The following is a 25914-nucleotide window of genomic DNA, read 5'->3' as shown; positions in this document are numbered from 1 at the left end:
CGAACTCACAGCATTATTGCTGAAATATGCATAAAGAAATGAAATAACTAAAACTTACCTCCTCGGTTCCCCATGGAAAATTCATCCGCTTCATCTTTTTGAAGTCTGAAAGCAACAAATATCAGCTTGTTAGTGAAAATAGTCGTTAATTATGCAATAAAAGATTCTTAAAGCATGTATAAATTTATTTAATTGCCAACAACGAGAAATGTATAACGAATATCCTAATTACCGAGTTTTTAATATGCACAAACTATTTATATATTTCATCAACCACCATAAATGCGTAAATAATACAAAAAAATGTAACTAAGTAAAGTATCCTGTCAACCATTTAAATATTTTTCATTTTTCTGAAGTAAGCCCAGTAATTCTCAGATAGTCATAGTTATTTCCCTTTACTTCATTCGAATCTTTAAAATAACGGGTAACTTAAAAAAAACAAAAAACATCTGTGTTTTGTGTAAAATGAAAATAAGTCTGAGGCGATTAATATTTTCAATAGCCATCATGCATTTTTCTAGAAGATCATTTTGCAAATCAATTTATGCGAGTGGAATGCATTTTTAATTCAAATATCTCTTGCTTAGCAAGTATTTACTTAATCTTAGGTCAGCATGTCTCGTTTTATGAAATGCTCTGTTATCATCTTATTTCCTTTCGTGGGTAATTGAATAAAAATAAGCGACTTCTGGTTCAAAAATCTTTTTCAAACTTTACCTGGGAAATTTCTTTAAAAACAAAACTTTTTAAGTCAGATTGAATGCAATTTTGTTAGCGGTAGAGAATACACTCCACTTCTAATGAATCTTATTATGAAAAATGGAGTAAGCAATTGCATGATAATTATTGGCTTCTGAACTGAATTCTGAACTGATAACTGAATTATTGGCATCAGTTTTACTCACAAGAATTGTAATTTATCAGCACGAGAACTACAAATTCCAAAAGAAGTTTATGTTTATCACTAACAACTGGATATAAAGCTTGAAATCATTTTTTTTTTAGATTGATCGAATTGGGTAAAATTGAAAGTTATTTATATTCATATTTTTTTCCTCATTAAAGAGAAGAAAATTAGGATAACATAAAGCTTTTGAAATATGCTTTGGCTAAATAAGTAGAGTACCAAATTTTTAATACTGGAAGAATGTTTTCTAAATAATATTATAAGTAACACGTTATTTTTAACTTTTCCATAAATTTCAGCCTTTATAATTCGTTTTTCATAAAATAAATACCAATATTTTAAAATTTTCTTTTCAATTCTGCATTCTACTGATGAAAGTTTGGCACACAGCTACTAAGATTTTATTACTTTCTTGTTTGAAGAAGAAATGAGAGAAATGTAATGAAAGAGCCCTCAGTTATAAATGAATGCCCCCTTTTATTGGGTATTGTTTGTTCAAATATTCGTTTAATTAAAGAAAAAAATTCTGTGAAATAAAGAACAAATCTCTAAAAAACCTATCATTCTAATATTACCAATTATTATCTTTTCATACTGCACCATATGAATTTGTTAAAAATATCGGGTTTTTTTATCAGGAAGTTACTGTCATTCTGTGATACTGAAATGTATTTTCTTTTATTGTAGATAAAGATTATAAATGAAAATATTTACCTGCTCTAATACGTGCAAACGTATTTTATTTCTTATATATCATGGAATATTAATAATAAACAAATATCGGGAAAATAACGTACAAAATAAATAAAAAATTACTAAGAATTATAACTTGTCTGAAAGAAATCAAAAGGATGTGGATTCTTATTCTTATAAAAGAGAAATATAATAAATTCTGTATTAATCGTTGTCAAATAGATTTTAATGAATGTCTTAAAATATAAAAACTTCGATCTTTTAATTGATTCTTGAGAAATTTTCCACAAACCTTGAATGCATAAAAGTTATTTATATCGATGTTTCGTGAAATGCCACAAATTGACTCATGACACTGGATCCAAATATCTTTTATATGATCATAGTTTGCCAATGAAATTTCAACAGTTAATGATAATAATTATAAATCAACAGTCATTACAGTGTTTAGGAACCTGATAAATCAAAAAAGTTTTCAGCTACACGAATGAAATTTGGTATATGGTTTTTTAACCAAATTTACAGATTTCTATCGAATATTGAACAAAATACATTCTGGAAAAAATCTGTCTAAATATAAGTTAACGAGATAACTACAAAATAAAGAAAGTTAGATGAATGCATTCAGCTCCAAAACGTAAATACCTTTCAAATTTAGAAACAAATCCATCAAAAAGTTGACTGTTTTCACGCTGTGCTTTCACATATTTAAAATGCGAAAATTCAAAACTAGTCGGTCAAATGGATTATTCAGGACAGACATTGTCGGAACCGAATAATATTAGAATGGAATTGCTTTTCAGCAATTAAATCCACATGGAAGAATTGTATGACTTCCTGACTTCCAAAAAAGAAAGTATTTCACACTTAACAGCTCAACTTAAATAACTTAAACTTATTTTTATACAAGAATAAAAATCAAAAGTGTAATATCTAAGTTATACAAACCTTTATCCTAGTCCTTTAGTAGACTTTGCAAATAGATGACACTCTATGTCTGGAACAAGAGTCAAACAGCGTGAAACTATCAAAAACCTGTAATGAAATATTGTCTAGGTAAATTTGCGAAAGAATTCAAATATGGAAAAACTTGAATAAGTATAAATAAAAAATAAATAAATAAAATAATTATTTCTACAGAATGTAAATTAAGGCATAAATTTTTTAAAGATAGCTCCGATAAAAATCTGATAATCTGACCATTTTCACCGTTTTATTATTGAAAACATAAAATAAAAAATTATGACCTAAAATTATGAAAATTCTCAATGGAATGATGATTAATAAAAGAAATTATTTTTGTTAGTATTATTGAAAACTCACAAATGCTTCAAAAATTGGCCAGATACTTAAATCAAATAGCAGATATTATCAAAATGGAGACAATATTTTGCTTCAATATAGAATTTCAAATAAATTTGATAAACATATTTTTAATGAAAGTGGAAAATATTGGATAAAAATAGATCTAATTTAACGATTTTCTTTCTATGAAAGTGTTGATGACTTCAGCATGGCAAACCTGAGCATAATGTTCATTTAAAGCAAAATATAACAATTAAATGTATCAAAATCTAGGTCCCAATGTAGCTAACATTTCATTATTTAGGATATTAGAAAAAATATTAATATATAATAGATATTGCAACTGAGATATATTGGATATTGCTTTTTCTCTTTCTGACAAAATATTCTCAAAAAATAATAATCAAGATAAAAACTGTAAAAGTAAGGCAAATTAAATATGAAACTGTTTCATAAAATAAATAAACAATTAAAAAGAAGAAATAGACTCTAAAAATGAAAAAAGATTTCAAAATATAATTATTTTCTTTATAGAAAATAAATGTTTTTATTGATTTTCTTCATTCAGGTATTTCATTTCATAAAAAAGCCTATTGAATCTAAATTAAAATTAATGTATCTTAATCACGAAAGTTTTATCAATTAATTAAAAAATCGTGATTAAAGGAAAATTTATCTAAAATATAAAAATATTTTATCAACAGATAAACAAAATTCTCTTTTAATTCATTTAACTTCATTAATTTTGTAAATCTTTTAAATTTTCTCTAATTCAGAATTTTATAAGTACATTATAACAATCAATCTAAAACTCGAAGGGTTTGTCTTCACTTAAAATGATGAATTAGAAAAATAATTGCTACATGCTTCATCATTGCGGATAGTTAACACCCAAATCATTAAATTTGTAATTTTATTTCAATTTTCTATTAATAATTCACTTATCTGAAATAGGCATAATGAATAAGAAATCATGATAAATAAAATCAAAAATATTTCACAATTTCAAACAGAATAATATGAATCGGAGGAAATTGGTGGAAAATTATCCCAGGATGATATTTAATATATAGACTATTGATGCTATAAATTTGATGATATAACAAACAACATAGCTCTGACTTTTTTATAATTAACGTTGCTTTTTTTTTCTTTGTGATAAAATAATTAAGATAAAATTAATAAAAAATAATTAAGATAAAGAAGAAAAAATATGGAAATTAATTTCAAATCAGCATGAAAAAGTTTCTATAGATAAACAAATATTCACAAAGAATAAAAAGATCTTAAATATAAGATTCCAGCAATTAATTATAAAGAAAGTTCAGAAATTTGATAAAAAGGATTTTTTTTCAATAATTATTGTTTCTCTGGCTATTCCCTTTTATAAAACAACCTGTTAGATATAAATTTAAAATAATATGCCTTGATCAGGAAAGTTTTATCATTTTTTCACCAAAGCTTCCTTAAAAATTAATTTATTTGAAATATAAGATTATTTTCAGCTATCATTAAGGGAACAAAATATTCTTTTGCTTTCAAAAAATTTCATCTAATTAAAAAATATTTAAATTTTTTTTTTCTAATCTTTAAGTTTACAAGTGAATACAACAATGATTTTAATAGCAGGAGAAATTGTCATGACTTAAAATAATAATTTAGAAAAATAATTGCTACATGCTTTGTCAATGGCGAACATCTTGGTTAATACAGTGGCTGTCGGCCAACGCCAAAGTCAATATATATGTAATTTTATCAAAATTTCCTATTAATAATCCATTTATTTCATCTGAAACGGGCATAACAGAGAGAAAATCATCATTTATAAAATCAAAAATATTTTACAGTTTCAATGAGAGTAATAATATAAATCTCAGCAAATTGAAGGAAAAAATATATCAAGAGAGACAAGTTCATTTAATAAATTAGACTATTGATGTTATATATTTGATGATATAATACACAATATATCATCAAATATATGATGTATTATATCATCAAATTTATAACATCCAATTTCTTAATAATTTTTCTTAGAATTAACCCTGTTTTTTTTGTTTTGTTTTTTTTTCTTTGCAATAAAATACTTTGAAGAAAATAATTAAGATAAAGAAGAAAAATTATGAAAATTAATTTCAAATGAATATGAAAATTAATTTCAAATGAATATGAAAATGTTTCTATAAATAAACAAATATTAGCAAAGAATAAAAAGATATTAAAAATAAGATACCAGCAATTGATTATAAAGAAAATTGTAAAGTTTGATAAACAAGAATTTTTTTTATTATTATTTCTCTGGCTATTTCATTTTATAAAACATCCCGTAATACAAAATTTTTATCAGTTTTAACCAAAGCTTGGTTAAAAGATAATTTATTTAAAATATAAGATTAATTTCTGCTATCAACACAGAAACAAAGCATTCTTTAGCTTTCAAATCATTTCATTTAATTAAAAAAATATTTCTTAATTTTTTCTAATTTGCGAGCTTATAAATGCGTTACAACAATGATTTTAGTACCAGAAGAGATAGTCTTGACTTAAAAAAATAAATTAGAAAAATAATTGCCATATGTTTCAACAATGGAGGACATCTTGGTTAAAAAAAATGGCTGCCTGCCAACGCCCAAATCACTATCAAATCAGCAAATTGGAGGAATATCTCAAGAGGAGCAAGTTCATTTAATAAACTATGACTATTGATGTTATAAATTTGATGATATAATACATAATATAGCTATGATTTTTTTAGAATTAACCCTGCTTTTTTTCTTTGCAATAAAATACTTTGAAGAAAATAATTAATATAAAGAAGAAAAATTATGAAAATTAATTTCAAATGAGCATGAAAATGTTTCTATAAATAAACAAATATTAACAAAGAATAAAAAGGTCTTTTATTCTAAAATTTTTTATAACTATTATTTCTCTGGCTATTTCATTTTATAAAAGAACCTGTAAAGCAAAATTTTTATCAGTTTTAACCAAAACTTGGTTAAAAGATATTTTATTTAAAATATAAGATTATTTTCTGCTACCATTACAGGAACAAAGCATTTTTTTAGTTTTCAAATCATTACATTTAATTAAAAAAAAATTTTTAAATTTTTTCTAATTTTGAGACTTATAAATGCGTTAAAACAATGATTTTAGTACCAGGAGAGATTGTCTTGACTTAAAATAATAAATTAGAAAAATAATCGCCATAGGCTTCAACAATGGCGGACATCTTGGTTAAAAAAATGGCTGCCGACCAACGCCCAAGTCACTATATAATTTTATTAAAATTTCCTATTAATGATTAATTTATATTATTTAAAATGCATATAATGAAGAGTAAAAGTAAATAACAATATATTAAACCAAAAATATTTTGCGATTTCAATTACAATAAAGTAAATTGCAACAAGGCGTGCGTGGGCAACGTCATCCAACAGAAGGGCGAACAATGGAAACGGTTAGAGTGAATTTTAAACAACTATATAAACATTTTCAATTATAAAATATCCTAAAATACTTAATAAAATAGATTATGATACTTTTTAAATGAAGTTATAAATTATTTCTAATTTCTTATCTGAAAGACTAAGTCTACGTCACGTGTTTCATTAGTAATAATTACATCGTATCAATTAATTTAGTAAATGCCATTAATTACCAATTGTACTTATGATATTTAAATAAGATAATCCATAAAATATTTTTTTAAATATATCCAATTAATGTAAGTTCTAAATACTTTACCAGATATTTACAAAAGTACCAACACACAACTGAGAATAAAAGTGTAATGGTGAGATCATACGATCACACCCGTTATTAAGTTGAGATGTTGACCTCCAGCTAATGGGGGTGGAAAAAATATGGAATAACGGTAAATTACAAATTATTCCAAATATTTTCTCTTTCTTAGTTTGAATATGAACTCCAAAATTATTATGCTCAAAAAGTTTTACGCGTTAAACATTTGAAAAGCTTAACTATCAAACATTTTCATGGCGCAAGTTTTCGGAAACCCTGAAGGGTATCAGTAGAATCCCAAGACATGAAGTGTATTTGCATTTATTGGAAATATTCCGTCGGGAAACTCCTTTGAATGAAAGAAATTATAATTTAACTGCAACATTTAAACTTTTAAGTGCTATCTTTATCATTTTTATTTAGATTCCTTTAATGAGTTTTCCTGATGGTCGTTTGAGTCCATTATTACTATAATTTTCCAAAAGTGCAATATCTGAATTGTTAGGGCTTTGAGGGTTATATTTTGAAAAATTTTTATTCGAAACTTTAAATGTGGCTTTCGAAACTTCCTCTGAGATCTTTAAAATCTAATGTTTGAACTTTATTTCTAATTCAGTTATCGTTCGCAATCACTATAAACAGTAGTGTTTGTAAAAATGCGATGAAATAATCCAAAACTTTTAAAAATCTATAAACATAATTAAAAAGGTGCACATTGATAGAATAACATAAATAAGAAATATATTTGCTCTAATTCATCAAGGTAATATAAATCATCCGACTAGGTACATCATACATCATCCGACTAGGTACATCATACATCATCCGACTAGGTACATCATACATCATCCGACTAGGTACATCATACATCATCCGACTAGGATGAAAAGGTGCTTTTCAGAGAAAAATTCCAGTTTTATTTTATGATTTAAAAATAAAGGAAAATTTTTAGATTTTAAAACAGGTTTTATTTTTAATCTATGTAAAATAATATTACATATGCAACATTTTTAATAATGAACAACAGATAAAAGTAAATCCAGCAATAGAGATATTTCAAACCAGAAGTGGATAATTTATTCCATTTTTACAAAGACATTTCCCGAAAATAATATTTAAAAATTTTAAATTAAGTCTTGTCTTACAGTTTACTTAAGTCTTGACCACAGTTTACTTACATCAGGCTATACGGCTAAAAAGACATGGGAACAGTATTTATATCAACAAATGAGGAAATATATTTTTCAATGCATTTTATGGAGAATAAATGTTTCACTATGATAATGATATCACGAAAAATGTTAATACTCAAAAGTAAATTTGTGAAATTTTGGATACATGTATCAAAATTCTTTGACGGTGTAAAATACCCCAGATTTTAAGATTTTATTTCATGTTTCAGTCATTTTCATGTTTCAGGATTTTAAGATTTTATTCATGTTTCAGTCATTTTCATGTTTCAGTCATTTTCATGTTTCAGGATTTTAAGATTTTATTCATGTTTCAGTCATTTTCATGTTTCAGTCATTTTCATGTTTCAGGATTTTAAGATTTTATTCATGTTTCAGTCATTTTCAGTTCAAAACATAGAATAATATTGGCAAAATAATCATTAACTAAAGCTTCGAATGTTCACAAAACATTTATTTTTCAAATAATTCTTATCTTGTGGTCTGTTATAGACAAGATAATTTGATAAGAAGAACATTTAGGATGAAAATTAAATATCTACATTATTTTTTATGCTCATTTTCTTAGCATTGAAAATGTTGCTGAAATTCCAGATTATATATTATATATATATATATCTTCTAATTGTGATTTTTTAAAATTATTTCAATAAGCTAACACTATAAATATGTTATGCGTTATTTTTTAAAAATTGTATTCAAATCCAGACAGATAGTTTAACCTTCAATATTCACAATTAATAAGATTTTTTAATTATCATTATTCTGTAAAAGAAAAGAATTATCATATTGTGATTGAAAATGAAAGATGAACTTTCCTGCATTTTAGAAAGGAGAATTATTTTCAGTTGCATTATAAGAATTCCCTTAATTTTGGTAAAAATTATGTAATTTTTATCAGTAATCTCGGGCATTTGATTGCAATTGTAGAGAAATTAGATTTATGTATCATTTTAATGATAATTCTGTTGTGACTGTCTCTTTCGATACAATTAACTTAAAGATATTTTCACGCACAAAAGAAAAATATGTGCATGGGACAGTAAAATTTGATTCATAGATATAATTCTGGTATGGGCAAAATTGATCATTTGCATAAGCTGTGTTGTACCTTCCTCCACTGCTTAAAAGTAAGGAATGGCATTGAAATATATTTGCATAATGGTATTGAAATATATTGCATTAGACAGAAAAAACAAAACAAGTTACTCATATGGAGTTTAATCGAGAAGTAGCAATTATGTTTTCACGAACTAGGACATTAGAAAATAGATACTAACCAGAATAAAAAGTTAAATGTCCTGCATCGGAATGGAAGCATGATGAATTAAAGCAATAATTCAAAATTTGCATGCACAATGTGGGAGAAAGCAAAACCAAACTACATTGAGTGTAAAGAAAAGGTTGTATGCGTATAATTTTCCAGAGTATAAAGAGATGCATAGTTATAACAATCAATTTTCTGTAATTTTTTTGAAAAAATATTTTTTATTCACTTGAATTCATATTTGTTTTTAGTTATATATATATATTTAAAATTACATTGATTATTATTCACTTGAAGGAATTTAAAGCACTAGAAGGCGAAATTTCCAATAAAGTAATTACAAATAAACATGGATCTGGATTCGATCTGTTTTAAGGTACATGAATACATTCAGGCTGAAGTTTTTGAAAAATATTATACAATATTTATTATTATTACTATTATTATTATTTGCACAAAATAGATTGAAAAATGCTTATGAAATGGAATTTTATCTATTAAAAGCCAAACGTTTTGAAAATTGACTTTTCTTTTTGCAAAAAGTTTGTAAAATGATTAGTGATATATGCATTAGATAATAATTTGCGACCATTTTCGTATAAATTTATTATTTTAGAAAAAAACTTTTAGCGATGTAAAATTAGTATTAAAACATAAACTATGTAAATACGAAAATTAATTTAACTTCCCAAAGATTTGAACATAACTGTTACCGTAACTTAACAGTTTCGAATTTGTTTCCTCGTCGTTAGCGTATAAACAGAATTCATTAGGCTTAGAAAGAAAGAAAGAAAACAAAAAACTGTTAAGTTTGTAAAATAGGAATACTGAATCTTAAGAAAATATTATTTTGGTAGATCTTATATCCGAACTTAATTTCATGGATTTACCTGACAGAATTTCATTAGGGCAGAAAACGGAAATCAATTTCATGGACAGATACACACTAAAACTCATACTTCATCTTCCATTCATTCTGACATCTTTATTAAATAATTTGTTTAAGTTAGTATATAATATTTTATTGTTTAAATTACCTTATATTGGCTAGAAAAAATGTCATATATATATATATATATATATATATATTCTTAGAAAAAACATCATAACAAAAAAAGGATTTCAAGAGTTATTTCTTTTCTTGCAAGGTAACTATGGTCCATTATTTATTTTGAAATATACTTAACTGCAATTAAACCATTATTTATTGAATTAAGAATAATCATTGGGATCAATTATCTATAATAAAAACACCAAGCCATTTCAATGCCATTATTGTATAGTTCAAAAACCAATCTTGACACTTCAACCATATTTTATAGTTTGATTATTTCCTTTTTTCCTATAACATGCATTTTAGCATTTTCAACTCACAAGAACGACTTTTGCGGACTTTTTTATAATGTTTCAAAAGAGCATCTTTAAACATTGATCTAACATGTTTTCCATGAATTGTTAAAGCAAAAGCTTCTTTTTCAAATATTAAATGACATTTTTAGAGGGAAAAATTGTTCAAAGCTTCAATGACTATATTTTAAACTTAAAAACTCAAAACATTTTACTTATCTGTCTCATCTTTTGTCATGTTGATGAAAACAACGTTTGTGGACAAACATGGCTCCGAATGATGGGTCTGCTTTTATGGCACTGAGTGCAGGTAATCCAAAGTAAACATATGAATCTTTTCATTTCGTCCCACTTCATTGCTAAGAAAAATCTTTAATTTATCCAGCCAGTTACTATATTTTTGATTTCCTGATAAAATGGTCTGTCGTCCAAATTGAAAAGCACTTTCTGTGGCGCAGAGTTAATGAAAAATCAAAAGATTCGAAAAAATAGCCGAAAGCCACCTCTTCCACACAGACACGTGATGACGCTAACACAAACTGAAACTAAGAATGGTTTTACATTGAATCATTTCTCATCCTCACGAGGAAGAAGTAAGTTATTGACTAACTCAGTGACTGGTGAAAAATATGGCCTCATAAAGTACTCAAAATGGGGATCAAATGCATTGAAAAGCAGAAATAATTTTGATTAATCTGAAAGCTCTAAGACTGAAGATCTCAAGTCAGTTGTAAAGAATTATGTATAAATATACATATTTCTATTTTTTCATGGTATTTCTATTTTATGGCATTTTTCTATTTTATGGTATTTGCAGATTAATATAGTTTGTTCATGAAAAATGTTTTGTATTCTTGACAGGATGATAATTCAAGTACATACAAGTACATTCATGAGATTTATAACATCCTAGAGTACGCAATTTAACGATTTTCTGGTAAATAAGAACAATTCTTGATTTGAATATAATTTTTCCCATTGAATAAAAATAATTAAGTCATTTGGATCCATCCACCATAATTTTGTGTATTTAACTAAATGAAAATGAAATATGTATGTTTATAATTCTATTCACATAAAATGCTAGAGATATTCAGTTTCTGTGCTGATTGAAATATTCCCCTTCAATTTTCACTTATTTTCTCCATTGTCCCTGTTATCTCTCTTTCATTATACAGATATCTTATTGAAAATGCTCTCCATTTTCATTGCTGTTAGTACCCACATAATAAATTCAACTGTGAGTCTAACAAATTTATTTTGAGGTATATTTTAACTGAGAACCTTTATCTTTGTATGTGTATTGCAACTGACCTAAAATCTCATAGAAATTTTATGCTTAACAATTTCCAACAAAATTTGAATGACACTCCTCAATATTTTCTGAGATAAGTTTTCGAATTCACTTTACAGATTGATTTTGGGAATTTATAAATATTTCATTATTAGAATTCCCTTTTCGCTTACAAGGAAGAATTTTTACCTCAAAAACTGAAATTCAACATTATTATTCATTGTATTAACAAAGGTTTTAAAAACTAACTTCATATAAAGAAGAAATATATTTATCTTTTTAGAGCTGGTCAAGGAAAAATATACAATATATTTTACTTTTTGAATTAAAAATAATAATTTATTCTTTGGTCATCTCTTGTAGATATAAAAATTTTTCTGACCCTTGCTGTTTCATTCCCATTGAAAATAAATTTAATAAAAATTAAATTAAAAATTCAATCGAATTAAATAACAAATTTTTTAATTAAAATTATTCCCAAAATTTAATTACTTGGGCTTGCAGTGCAAAAGTAGTTGCATTAACAATCCAGTTACTTTTAAGTGGCAACATATAATTCTACAATATTTATCATACTGATTTTTGGCAAACAATATTTTTCAGAATTTTGAACCAGAGCCCCAAAGTTCAGATTGTTTTTTGTACAATTTCAAACACTGTATGAGGTCATTTAAATAATTTGGTATCACTAGATAAGATTCACAAGAAGTAATATTTCTTTCAGAGGTAAAATCATCTAGCTTCTGATTTATCTTTTACATAGATAGGTAACTCTTCACTGAAAGTTACAGTTCTCATAACAAGTGTCAAATTTCATGCGTTAACTTTGTGTTTGAATTTGACACTAATTCCTATAATTTTTGCAATAAAAATTATCAGTCTAAGGAATTAGCGCCTGGTTTGCACCGAATTATTTAAATGACGACAGTTTTGTGCTGAGAACCCTTATCCCAATATGCCAGATGTTAACGTGAGGTGAGCAGCTTATATGAGTGGCCTAACTCTTATCTGAACTCCACACTCATTTCTTGAAAGTATGTTCAAAACGTTTTTTAACCAAGGGAGTGGTCATATTACTGACTCCCCGACCCGCCCGAAGATACACGGATAATAAATACTGAATGACCGGACCGGCGCAACAGCAACACTGACGGGAACTATGGTTGAGTGCTAAGCGCCCTCACCGGCCACGGTACAACCCTTCCCTAAGGAATTACGTCCCATCATCGATGGGAGGAGTCAGACCCCCACTTTTTCGTGTAGTCTCCAGGGTGGCGAAATCCAACCACCATGCCTGAAGCATCTCATCTTTACTTTGAGGTGCCCCTGCCCGGTGGATTAGCCAAGGGAGTAATAAATCACTGTTCATATTTAAATATAACATTTCTACATGTTTATTGAAAGCTACGATCCTTTTCTTATTTTATTTTCATAAGTAACCATCAACCAAAACAAATCACTTGCATTTTAAATACAAAATAGTAAATAAAGTAGAATAAAATTGTATTGAAGAAATGTTTTAGAAATTCTGGTTTCTTTATAACAAATCGCTCTGTGTGGGTGCAACAACCTAATATCTCTCACATTGTCGCAAAATGATGGTGCATGAATTATTTGCTTCTTTCATCATTCAATTTAAGAAGCATATAAATTAATGTCTCTACAACTGTGCTGTGCTCAATTCAAAATAATGTTTCACAAAAATTAATTGTCGTCGAAAATATAACCTGATTCCAAAAATTCAATTAAAAGTGTTTTTATATAAAAACTATCAGTGGTAGAAAGTTTTTTTTTGCATATTTCAATTCAGAATAAAAATGATGATTAAAATCATTAAAAATACTTTAACAATCACAATCCTGTTACTAAGTGTAATTTGAATTTTAATGTCAGTGGAAATCGCATCGCAAACATACCAGTTTTATCCTGTATATGTATGCATTCTCTATTTTTTGCTATTGGCAGATGAACAGAATTCATTCATTGAAAATATATAATATGCAATATCTTTTCATATGATATGTAATATATTTTTGAAATCATGACATTGCAGTTAAATGTTATTATTCGTGAGTTTTGAACACACTAATCTAATTGCAGTGATATGTTTAACCCGATATCAACCGAATAATTTTAATTTTCTCATCGTTTTCCAGCACACTGGCAAAGACTCAAGATTAAAAAGGAAAATAGCAATATGCATAACACAATGTTTTGTTGACGTTATATTAATATATAGAATTGGAGAATTTGGTTGAGAAATTTTTATCAAAATTTATTTTATAACCATTGAATTGAACGTTGTATTTAGCACCCATCATCCCGACTGCGAGTTTTGTTTGCTCATTATAAAAGGCAGAAGCACTGAAGCGAGATAATTTTGTCATGTGGACGATTTAGAGAAAGATTCTTTTTTTTAGTGTAAGAAAATCTTTATACTTTCTAACACAATACAAAATGTTTTCAGTGCTTTTTCTACACAAAATGCTTTCAATACTTAATTTTACTTAGGTTTAGTGACAAAAGTGAAATTAAATATTGAAAGTCAGATTTAAAAAGGATTTTAATAATATTTGAAGCAAAAGCTTAACATTTCAACCGAAAATTAGTCGAAAAATGTAATTAATTTTTTTTATATATATATTCTCAAAATAAATGTTACCGTGTACGAAGATGAAAATAATAATTGAGCATATCTTATGCTTCTTAACCCAAAATTCGTTACATTCCCATGCAATCAGAAAACAAGAACAAAATGTCGATTAAATTGCATCAATCTAAAAAAATCAAGATTCATCATTTTTAAATATTTTGAATATTTCAAAGCATGCTGAAAAGTAATATCTTAGAATTTTTAAATAACAATAACATTTTCTATAGTTTATTTTTACTTGTACTATTTATTGTCTAGAAACATTTGAATTTTTATATCCAAGATAAAAGTGTGTGGAAACATTTGCTTCGAAATGCATTATCAATTGTGAATTGTTATCTTTGACCTCCCCATTGTTTTACAGTTTAAAATTAATTGTTTTATTCTTTACCTCAAATAAAATATTTCGTTCATGAATACTTATATATTTTTAAAAAAGAAGAATAAAAAGTATTTTTGATTACACTTTCTTACAGATGTTGAAAGACGCACATATAGGTCAAGCAACGATGAAGCTGATGCTGTTACGCAACTTTTACATAGGCTCATTCCAGAGAAAGCAGAGCAAATTCTGATTGAAGTAGACTACAATCTAGACAATAGAGATGCTTTTGAGGTTTGAGTTCATTTCTGACATTCTTTTAAATCTACGCTTCTAAATTTGTTAGGGAAATATCAAAGATAGAAAAAATATAGTAAATGTTTTATTTTTATATGCAAAGTTGTTAGAATTAAAATATCCCATGCAGAGCATTTTAGAGCAAAAGCCAAATCTTGGTGGTATGCAATTCAGAAGAAATGAAGGAAAAAAATCTTCAAAAAGAGAGCATGCATGGTAGCAGAACCTGACTAAATAAAATTCTATCGTCACCATATAAGAATTCAAATTTCAGAGAGTAATAATCAATAATACAATACAGATTAATTAAGAATTGGTGGTGTAGGAGTGACATATAACAACTCTCATAAACGCACTCAAGTATTAATTAATGTAGAGTTCAGAGATACAAAATGTATATTAGAAGAAATGCACATCATGCAGCTTTATCAATCAATTACATCCGCTTAATTTTTCTTTTGTCTCATTCGTTTTGCCTGAAATGCATACCTCTGAGGTTTTGCGTCCTTATATTAATTTTTTTCTTTTTTGCAGTGCTCCTGACAGTACTGTAATTCCCATAATTTACTCTACTCTACTCGATTAATTTTATTTTATCTAAAATTTAGGTTTTAAGTTGCGTTAAATAGAATTTTATTTACGTTAAGATATTTAATAAATACGCAAAATTATCGCTTTATTTAAATAAATATACTTCCTTTTTGTAATTCATTCACGAGCTATTTATATATTTAATTTACTCTATGCATACCTCTGAGGTTTTGCGTCTTAATGTTCAATTTTTCTTTTCTGAAGTGCTCCTGACAGTACTGTAATTCCTCTAATGCTTTAATTCCTGTAATTCCCATAATTTACTCTACTCTACTTGATTAATTTTACTTCATCTAAAATTTATGTTTTAAGTTGTGTTAAATAGAATTTTATTTACGTCAAGATATTCAATAAATACGCAAAATTATCGCTTTATTTAAATAAATATACTCTCTTTTTGTAGTTCGTTCACGAGCTATTTATATCATTAAATTACTCTCAGTCTCTGAGATTTACCGATACTCTGTACAAAATAATGAATATTCAAACATTTCATGAGTTAACAGAAATGAGTAGAATTTCATATGATTGAAATAAATCAAGCGAAATAGTTTTAAATGTTTGAAAAAAGACCACCTTTATATTGGACCAACATCTAATTTTTGAAACTATACCATTCTTATTGGAAACAGATCGCGTAATTTTGAGCGGTAGTCATATCAGACGCCTTCACCTTACCTGGCACGACATATTAATTCGTCTTTAATACACTATGCAATTATGAGGATGTTTAATCCCCGACCCAGATTTAACGCCCGTTTCTACAAGTACTATGGATTATCAGTTGAATTGGAGCTCTAATCTACTAAATTTCGGACGCAAAGGCGAGTTTCCATGAATAGTTATCTTAAACGTAATGAAAATAAGTTACATTTCAATAAAATTCCATTTAAAATAACAAAATATGTGTTATTAATGAAATGAGATTTAAAGTATTTGTATTTTTTGTTTTGATTGCCAAAAATCAATAAATATTCATACTCAAAATTGTTTTCTAAAACAAAATTTTGAAAGATAAAATCGACTATTCTGAAACAGCCCATAGTAAATCTTTTATTTCTTAGTAAATTAATATCGCAGCTCAATAATGAACTAATTTGCATTATATAATTAAATTCTGCGTTTGATTCTAGTTCATATATTAGATAAGGCTATAGTGAGCTGGGAGTTAGTTTCGATAAAGAAAAAGAAAGATAAGTTTGAAAAAAGAACTTGAATTTAACCCTTAGGATTTATTTTATAATTAGATTTATAGCAATTATTCACTATCGCTATCAGCATCGTTACATTCTGCTCCTTTCGGAAATACCAAATGTGGTCGAATGAAATCGGTTAATTCTCCCCACACTTTTACACCAATGGATGAGGGAACTTTTGGAAAGGGAGGTAGAAACAGAATGGAATAGTATATAAAACAACTTCTGATACTATTTCTAAAAATATAACTTATCTTTTGAAATATATTAATATAATTATGTTATAAATAATATTCTAACAACTTAATAAGACGCACATTGAGAAATAATTAGAAGGTACTTAAAATAATTGTTGATTCGGCGCAACTAATGACTCTAATTTAAACAGCATATAAGAGAAGTTGGAAATTCGTATGCAGCTTTCAGCATTTATTCAATTTAGACAGACCCTAAAATAACTATAAAAAGTAGAATTGGTAAAGAGATCTGTCCCCGACAAATCAATCACTAAGATTCATAAAGTTCCGCTTTAAATAAGCGGTATAAATATAGTAAAAAGCGACTGTAAATATAGTTTTGCTTCATTAAATGTAGTCAAAAAGTAATCCTTCATGAGTAATTTGTATGAAGAAACTACAATTATCTATTCATAATGAAAGTAGAAAATGAATGAAAAGATTAAATACTTTCCGTGTGATAATTTTAATCAAGATATCCTTTATAAAGGAATGTATGGAATTATAACTACTCTAATATGTAATAATAATAAAGCACCCAGGATAATTCCCATTTTAAAGAAACTTAGAGACTGTAACACAAGAAATATTTTTAATTTTATTAATTCATATTATTGCAATCAAAGTATAGTTACTAACATTATAGCACATTATAGCAACATTACTATAGTTACTTACTTTATAGCATTTAAATCGATAGAATCAATGTCCTTTTTAATTTTTTAAGTTAGAAATGAACTGCTTTATACAAGTCGGTAATACAAAGCAAATCATCGCATCAAAGTAAAAAGTGATTTTGGAATTTTTATTTATTTATTTATTTTTTTAAATTTTTTTTAGGAATGGATAAGCGAAAAGTAAATTTATCGAATAAAAACTATTTTTTAAAAACATTGGAACGATTCAATTATGCCATAATTAGAATAGCATTATATATTCATAAAATAAGGGAAATGGTTCTCATATGAAAATTAAAATCTGGATAGGCTTTAAATGAAAAAATAATTGATGCAATTTGGAACTATCTTTCATTGGTCATCAAAAAAATTTAGAAATTACAGACTTCAAGAGTGGTTGTGTCTAATGTGCAGTAAATTATGCAAATGAACACATAAATACAAAAAATAAATAATTATCACTTTAAACTAAGTCTCACATGTATAAAATATATGCAGAATTTCTTCATATTTTAGACTGTATTATGCTAAAAAAACAAGTAAAGTCATTGACAGTATTAATTAAAATATAATAATGTAATATGTTGTAATATTAGATTGATTGAGCTTGCGAGAGCTCACACCGCACAAGATACACAGCAGTAAATCTAGACTTCATCCAGGCTCTCACTCTGAGGCAATGTTGATATAATTTATAAGGAATTGTAAAGGGAAAGACAATTTCGCCCTTGGCAGTGTCAATACTAAACAAACTGCTATTAAGAAGTATTATAATTATGCCTGTTATATTTATGTATACATATGCATGCTACTCATAAAGGGAAATACATGTAAATTAAACAATAATTAAGCATATCTTGAAAAATTTCAACCGATTTTAATCAGAATTCACCCCATAGAAAACTTTTATCAGCAATTTATTCGTTTTTAGTGATAACAATTTTCTCAAATTATTATTGTTAAGCGATATATGATTAACGAGATTTTTTTAATTTCACATAAGAGTCAAATATATCATTAAAGACAAGCATTTTTATCAATTCTGATACTTTTCCCATAAGATTGATTTATATACTGAATGCACCACTTGTATTCTTTTAAATGATAAATACCTGTTTGCAACAGATTTCCACTCAAAATGACAAAGTCCTAATATCGGGAACAAGAGGATATGCAGCAGCTGCGGGAGTCTATCACTATCTGAAAGAATTTTGCGGCTGTCATATATCTTGGTCTGGGAACCAACTCCGCCTACCTGTAGAGCTACCAATACCTACCCAAACACTAAAAATAAGGTTTAACGATAAGTAAGTAAGACCTTTCCTCTCCTCGAAGGATTTTGATTGGTCCAGGCAATAGGAAAATTTCTACATTTATGAATTAGGACATCGATTTTTCTTATAGTTTAGCTTTGTTCTGTTTGATCAACGAAATTTCATTGCTTCTAAGAATCACTTTTATTTCTATATATATTCATATATTCTTTAGCTTTGCTTAATGTATTTTCATCTAAAAATCTTTTCTCTGAAGTTTTCCTTTTAGTAGTAAAATATCTTTTAACTTTAATTCTGAATTTTTTTTTATTCTTTAGAGCATTTTTCAATATTGCAGTTATTAATTAAAGCGTATTTCGGTTATATAATATTGGTCATAAATATTTTGCTTTGCTTTATGTATGGTCATCTAAAAATAATTTCTCCTGAAGTGATTTTCTTTTGAAATTTTCCTTTTAATAGTGAAATATCTTTTAACTTTAATTCTGATTTTTTTCTTATTCTTTAGAGCATTTTGGAATACTGCAGCTACTAATTAAAGCGTATTGCGGTTATATAATATGGTATATATATGGGTTGTGTGGGTTTCTTTGCATTTATTAATAAAGTTGCCTTGAATGTTATCCATTTCAAACTACCTTAATTAATGTTAAATATAGCTTCAAACTGAAAAATAGTAATTATTTTGCATCGATACAATTTATTATAACGAATATTTTTAGATTTAGAGCATTAATAAAAAATGCGTTTGTACTTTTTATTGTTACTGAAAAATTGACATCACTTTTAACATTAAACTGTTTATTTGTTTTATGCTGCAGTAAAATAAATAAATTTATAGTAGTTATCAATTGTATCTGATATAAAAGTGATATTTTGATAATGAAACCTAATATATATACTTTCTCGAACTGGCAAATATATAACTATACCGCCAAAGAGGAAAAGGTTATATAAAATTTTTAAAGAGAATTAAAATGCCTAGAATTAAGGAAAAAAGGTCTCCTAGTTAAATTCTTAAGATATCTGAAAACGTTACTGAAAGATTTAATATATACCACTTAGAGAACAGAGCGGAAGTACAAAGATCAGCCTATTATGGATTAAACGACACTTAAAAATGCAATCAGATTTCGTTTGGGTTCTAACCTCTGATAGTGTTTTTACTAGCATTATTTAAGGATTGATATGTTTTCCTAGTAATGTATTGTTGGCTGCTGGAAATTTTCCATAAAACGTAAAGCAAACGAGGGCCAATGTCCTTTAAAAGTTCTATATTCTATATATGGCTGATAATTAATTCATTTTCTGACCGAGACTCTGGATTTAACGTGCACAAGTTCATTTACAAGGAAGTGTTTCAACGGAATCGAGTTTCGAACCTGGAACCCTTTGGTCTCGATGTCTAAAACTTCCAATAAACTGACTCCGAAATTATACGATTATAATTAAACATGCCATATTCTACTGTTTTTGATAACTAGAGCGTTATTTTTAAATAAATGCTGAATATTAGTTTAATATGAAATAATTAAAATTTTTGCTATTTCTTTTATGAAGGCTTATAATTAGAAGTTCACTTTGAAATCTTTCAGATACCAGGAAATTCCCTACTGTATCCAGATTCCGTAGTCGACACTTGGAAAATAAAGCCCATGATAATATAAGATTATCAGTCGAGAAAAATTTTCAATTTTTTAGTTTTCCATTGTGGCTCTAGAATAACAAAATAATATCAATTATATAATCTTTTGGTTGAGAGGATACACTTTTTCATTTTTTTGTGTGTGTGTTCTGCCTTTTTGGTGTTTTGATGCCTTGATATAAGTAACAGGAAATTATTGTAACTTAAATCAGAATATGTATAGCACAGAAAGCCAATTGGTGGAAGTTTTAATGAATTAATTCTTATTCCTTTTACACAAAAAGGAAAATCACAAAAAGCTTTGTGCTATCACTTCGACCGCGGAAAATGGTGTTTCTCAGAAGAAAAAATTTTGTTGCACCGATTTTTGTACTCGTTTTCAAGATATTGGTCGTTCAATACCTGATGATCAGTGAATCATGGGGATTGATTTTGTCAAAATGTTTCGGGAAATCAAATCGGCATTTCCAAGTATTACAAATTGTTGAATAAAAGACCTGGTTGATTTCTGTTTTTTATCCACATTTTATCTAACATGAAAAAGGTGGAATGAATTTGATATCTTGGTCAAAATATCCTTTTCCTTGCATGTCTTGACCTTAGCAAATATTAAGGTCCTTAGCTAGCAAATAAATGGTCTGAATGGATTTTCCTTTAATTTCTATGAACCAAAAAGTAAATATCATGTCTTTCTTATGCTCCCAGAATATTTTTATAATTATAGTATGGAAAATGGCGATTATCCATGTTTATGAAACTAATTCATATTTGAAAAATAAAAGTGGAAAGCATGCATACTTATTTCTTTTTCTTGTGTGAATATCTCCGATAAGTTAGATTGAAGTCAATGAATTCTCTAGATTTTTAAATAGTTCTCAGTTCAAGAAATGAAATGGGGGTATCATTCTTGAAATTTTCTATTTGAAATCCGGTATCATTTATAGCTTTTGCGCCGTTTAAGAAATAATTTTAAATCAATCCTCAGAAAGTAAATCGAAGAAAAATATCCGAAAGAAGAAAAAAATTTGAAACGTTTATTATTATTGCACTTCCTCTTATGAACATAGAATAATAAATTCAAAGAGAGTTATTATCGTAATATTGTTCAAAATAATGAAATAAAGAGGAAAGTTATAAAAGAAATATTAGAAATTTTACAACATTTCTTAAAATTTTTATTCATAAACTTTCTCATATGTCACATTTCAAAAGTGTTTGCATTTCATATAACCTGCTGCGGAAACTCTCAAACTTCCTTTGAAAAATCAGTTTTGCTATTCTATTTTGTATATATGTTATAAAAATAATATTCAGCGTGATAATGACTACTAATTAGACCAAAATAATGATGCAGAGAAAATAATCTATGTGAAGAATATAAATCCTCAATACCATCAATTAGAAAGCAACACAGGGACATATGTTATAAAGTCCACGTGTCTTATAACACGCCCATATACAATAAGTTTTATTTAATTAATAATTCTAATAAATGTCCAACATTACTTAAGAGCGGAGACTAAGCCTTAAGGCTTTTGTCTCCGCTTTAATGTGTTTATAGATTAAAGACAGTAATAAAAGCTGGAATGAACACATTCTTTATAATATAATTGCATGTTAACTAATAATAGGTTTAAATATTCATTGTTCTCATTAGATTTATGAAGAATGTGTTTACTTCAAAATTTCCATCACTTGTATATGTTAGAAAAAAATTATTATTAAAAGACGTGATGTCATTGTTTTTATTTAAAAAAGGCTATCAAGTCTCTTTAAATTATCAACAGAACTGAACAGAGACAAAGGCCTAACAATTACTAAAATTGTTAGCTAAATAAAATTTATTGTATATTAACTAAGGACGTATTATCAAACACATATATCTCATAACATTTGTCCCGGATATCAAACATATATCATATAATATATCATCTATGTTGTTTTCTGGTAATGAAATAATTATTAGAAAATCAGGTTGATGTTCCGCTTAGTTTCTGTCACGTGAATCACTCTACATCATTATTTTGATCTCATCATTTAACATTAACTCATCATCTCATCATTAACATTATAGTGTACACTATTAACATAACATGCAAAATCATTTAGCAATACTTAAAAAAAGAAGCTTAGGAATATTCGCAGCAATTTAAATTATACGCAGACAGTTTGAAAATATCATATTTAAGAAGGTTTATTAGAAGATCTGTATTTAATATTAGAAAACTTCTAATATTTTTAATATTATAATAATATGTTAAATAATATTAAACTCCTCCCTGAAATCTGCATTATTCTAAACATTCTTATCAACATTATTCTAAATTATTCTTCCTCAAATCTGCACTTTTCTAACTTAACAAACAGATAGATGAGCTTGATAACTTTTAGTTTCTTACTCAAATTATGTTTCAAAGTTGCAAGAAGAGCTTTATTGCAATCAATTTTAAGTCATAAACAACAGCTGGATTTTTCTATTCTGAATACACGTGGCTATGAATAGTTAGTTACAAACCTTTGGTTCGCAGGCACAGATAGAGACCCGCATGAAATCGTACATTTAGATGTCTAGACTGCTGTCTATCTCAGTTCATGTGCGTTATATTGCCTTGTATGTTGCGTAAAATTCGGCTATAACACAAAAGGCCACTGAACATAATATATCTTTATATGTCATTCGAATTTTATGGTACATTTTATACAGGCTAATACTAAAAGCTCCATTTTCATTTGTAATCTTAAATTCGATGAAGCATTGTAAACTTAGTGTCAAAGGTAATTCAAAATTGAATGCTAAAATACTTGTGAATCATTCCTATCAGTTTAGATATTTGTAAAAATATAACGAATAGACAAATTAATTAGGATTTTCCCGTAAAAGCCGCTATTTTATATTTTTAAATTCAATTAAGTTGATCTTAAATTATTATACTCAATATTTTGAAATCGCGACCAGTTATGCTAGTGTAAATAAAGACAATTCTAAAGAAAAAATTCCGATTTCTTCAAAAATGAAGCATTTAAGCATTTAAGTAATATCCATGCAATGAAACTGTAATAGAATGGAATCTCTTTCAGGCAGTAGGAGACGATAATGTAAAATTGATGAAGTGAAATACTTGAATTCTAATTCGAAAACTAAATCAATTATGAGAGTATATATTGCGATTCATTTTTGATTATAAATTTGTGCAAACATATTCAAAAAATTTTAATCTTTTTGTCCATATGAGGCGTTTGCATTTGCTATAGGATATATTGAAAAGTTTTAATAAATGATTCAAAATGTTGCTTTTGATTTTAAGAGTTCCAATAAACCAGTAGAAACAAAAAAGAACGAAATTTATCTATATAATTATTATTCTCAAAAAATGATTAAAAGTCCGATTAAGATGTTTTTTTCGAAATGTTTCTCTTCAGATAGAAAACAAACACACTTAACTTGGTGAAATATTGATAGATCATTATTCCATCACAATTAAGAAATTTTACAAAAATTAATGAGCTTTGCAAATAGGAGAGACCGGGGCTGGTTAGCGCCAGGGGCAAAATGGCACTCGGCTAATAATATTGTTAAAAAACCTTAAATGGCAGTAAAAGTGGGAATAGAGTTTACAGGAAGTATCACTTCATACGCTCGGAAGTTTTGTAGTCAGTTTCCTACGAACTGCAGACACTAGAGGTCAAATTGTTATTTTTTGACTAGAGGTCAAATTATTATTTTTTGCTTGAAAAGTAATTATTTATCACTCACTTAATTTTCTTCTAGAATATACAATATTAGCAGTTAAGTTTATTGCGTGATACATTTAATATTTTGACGTTCATGAGCGTATTCATGAGAATATGCCTTTTAATTAATTTAATATTTCTGAAAAAAAATGGAATTAAAATAAAAAATTGCATGACAGGGCAAGTTGGTACCAGTTGGGTAGGTTGACCTAGTGATTTGAATGATGTCGAGGACTAATATTTTTTTTCAGTCATGGTTAGAAACAGAAAGAATATGACAAATAGAACTTTGACTTTCGGGAGGCCATTTTTGAAGCAGTAAAAGAGGTATTTCATAAAAAATTGTCGCATAAAGGCTGCTAAAAATATTGGATATCTTTGCTTTCCCTAAAACGCTACTGTCAAAAAGCTTCAAAAGCCGGGAGTGCTTATCCACTACCTGCCAATACGAAAGTTTTTCAGCTCTCAGGAGGAAGCATATCTGGCAGAATATGTAAAACGAGCTTCAAATGTTTATTTTGGTATCAGTTAGAAAGAAGTACGCAATTTTACTTATCAGTTTGTTCTTTCATTTAAACGGAAAGTGCCTAAACTCATAGAAGTTTAGTTATATCAGCGCCCCACTTTAAATCAACACTAGAGCTTTTTGGGTACGGACCTCGTAATTTTGAACCGCAGTCAGATGATGAGGGCGATATCAGAGCATCAGATTATCAAAAGCTAGCACAAGACGAGGAATAAGAAAAGAATAGAGGAAGAGGCAGGCTGCTATTCTGACAGATACCCAATGAAAGATTCACTTCAAATAAAAAACAAGCCGTTAGAATTAAAGAAACAAACAACTGTGAAAACCAAGACAAAAGTCGTACACTTTAAAAAAATGAAGAAGGTAAGCTAAAAAAGTAGAAAAGCGGCGAAAGATGATATGCGGAGAATGAAACTCAGGAGGCAAATTTTTCATTCTGAGAGTGAAGAAAATGAATGGGTGTCTCGCGATGAAGACGATTTTGATATCAACTGTGATTTGATGGAAGACTCGGATTATTTGAGTTTAGAAAAAAAAATCCAGAGGTTAATGATTTTATATTAGTGAAACTGTTAATTGAAGATAAGAAAAATTTTTAAAAATTTCGTGGCTAAAATTTTAACTATAAGAGCCCCCAAGAATGGAAGGTGAGTTTCCTCAAGAAAAGTTCTAAAATAATAAATGCATTTGTTTTCTCCAGTAATGCTGAAATAGCAGTTGCCTCAAGGTATGATTTAAAAACGTTTCTGCCGCAGCTTTTGAACACTGGGGCTACTAAGATGTAAAAACAATTTTGCAATTTGAAATCGATCTCATTTCGTTTATCTTGATTAAATGTTCCTAAATTCGAAAAAAAGTGCAATTTTTAGTTAAATTCAATTATTTAAACATTAGTTCAATAAAATTCCTTCCCCGGCCACGGAGCACGTTGACACCGATAGAGTTAGCTCCTTCAACTCGATATTGCTTGCTTATTTTTTAACCGAATTGTTATTACTTCCGGTTTAAACTAGAA

General features: G+C 27.4%; 1 protein-coding gene across 2 annotated transcripts in view; it reads left to right on the top strand.

Annotated features, from left to right (window-relative positions):
• The window catches only part of LOC129960598 (alpha-N-acetylglucosaminidase-like), a 159079-nt gene that overhangs the window by 39707 nt on the left and 93458 nt on the right, over positions 1–25914 (top strand). For both annotated transcript variants that reach the window (XM_056074100.1, XM_056074101.1), the window contains exons 4-5: positions 14880–15019; positions 18848–19029. In XM_056074100.1, coding sequence (XP_055930075.1) covers positions 14880–15019; positions 18848–19029 — 322 coding nt within the window. The remainder of the gene's footprint in view (positions 1–14879; positions 15020–18847; positions 19030–25914) is intronic.

The sequence above is a fragment of the Argiope bruennichi genome, chromosome X2 (genome assembly GCF_947563725.1).
Source record: "Argiope bruennichi chromosome X2, qqArgBrue1.1, whole genome shotgun sequence".
Classification (NCBI taxonomy): Eukaryota; Metazoa; Arthropoda; class Arachnida; order Araneae; family Araneidae; genus Argiope; species Argiope bruennichi.
The sequence above is the reverse complement of the archived record's forward strand: the minus strand, read 5'-3'. Positions and strand labels throughout refer to the sequence as shown.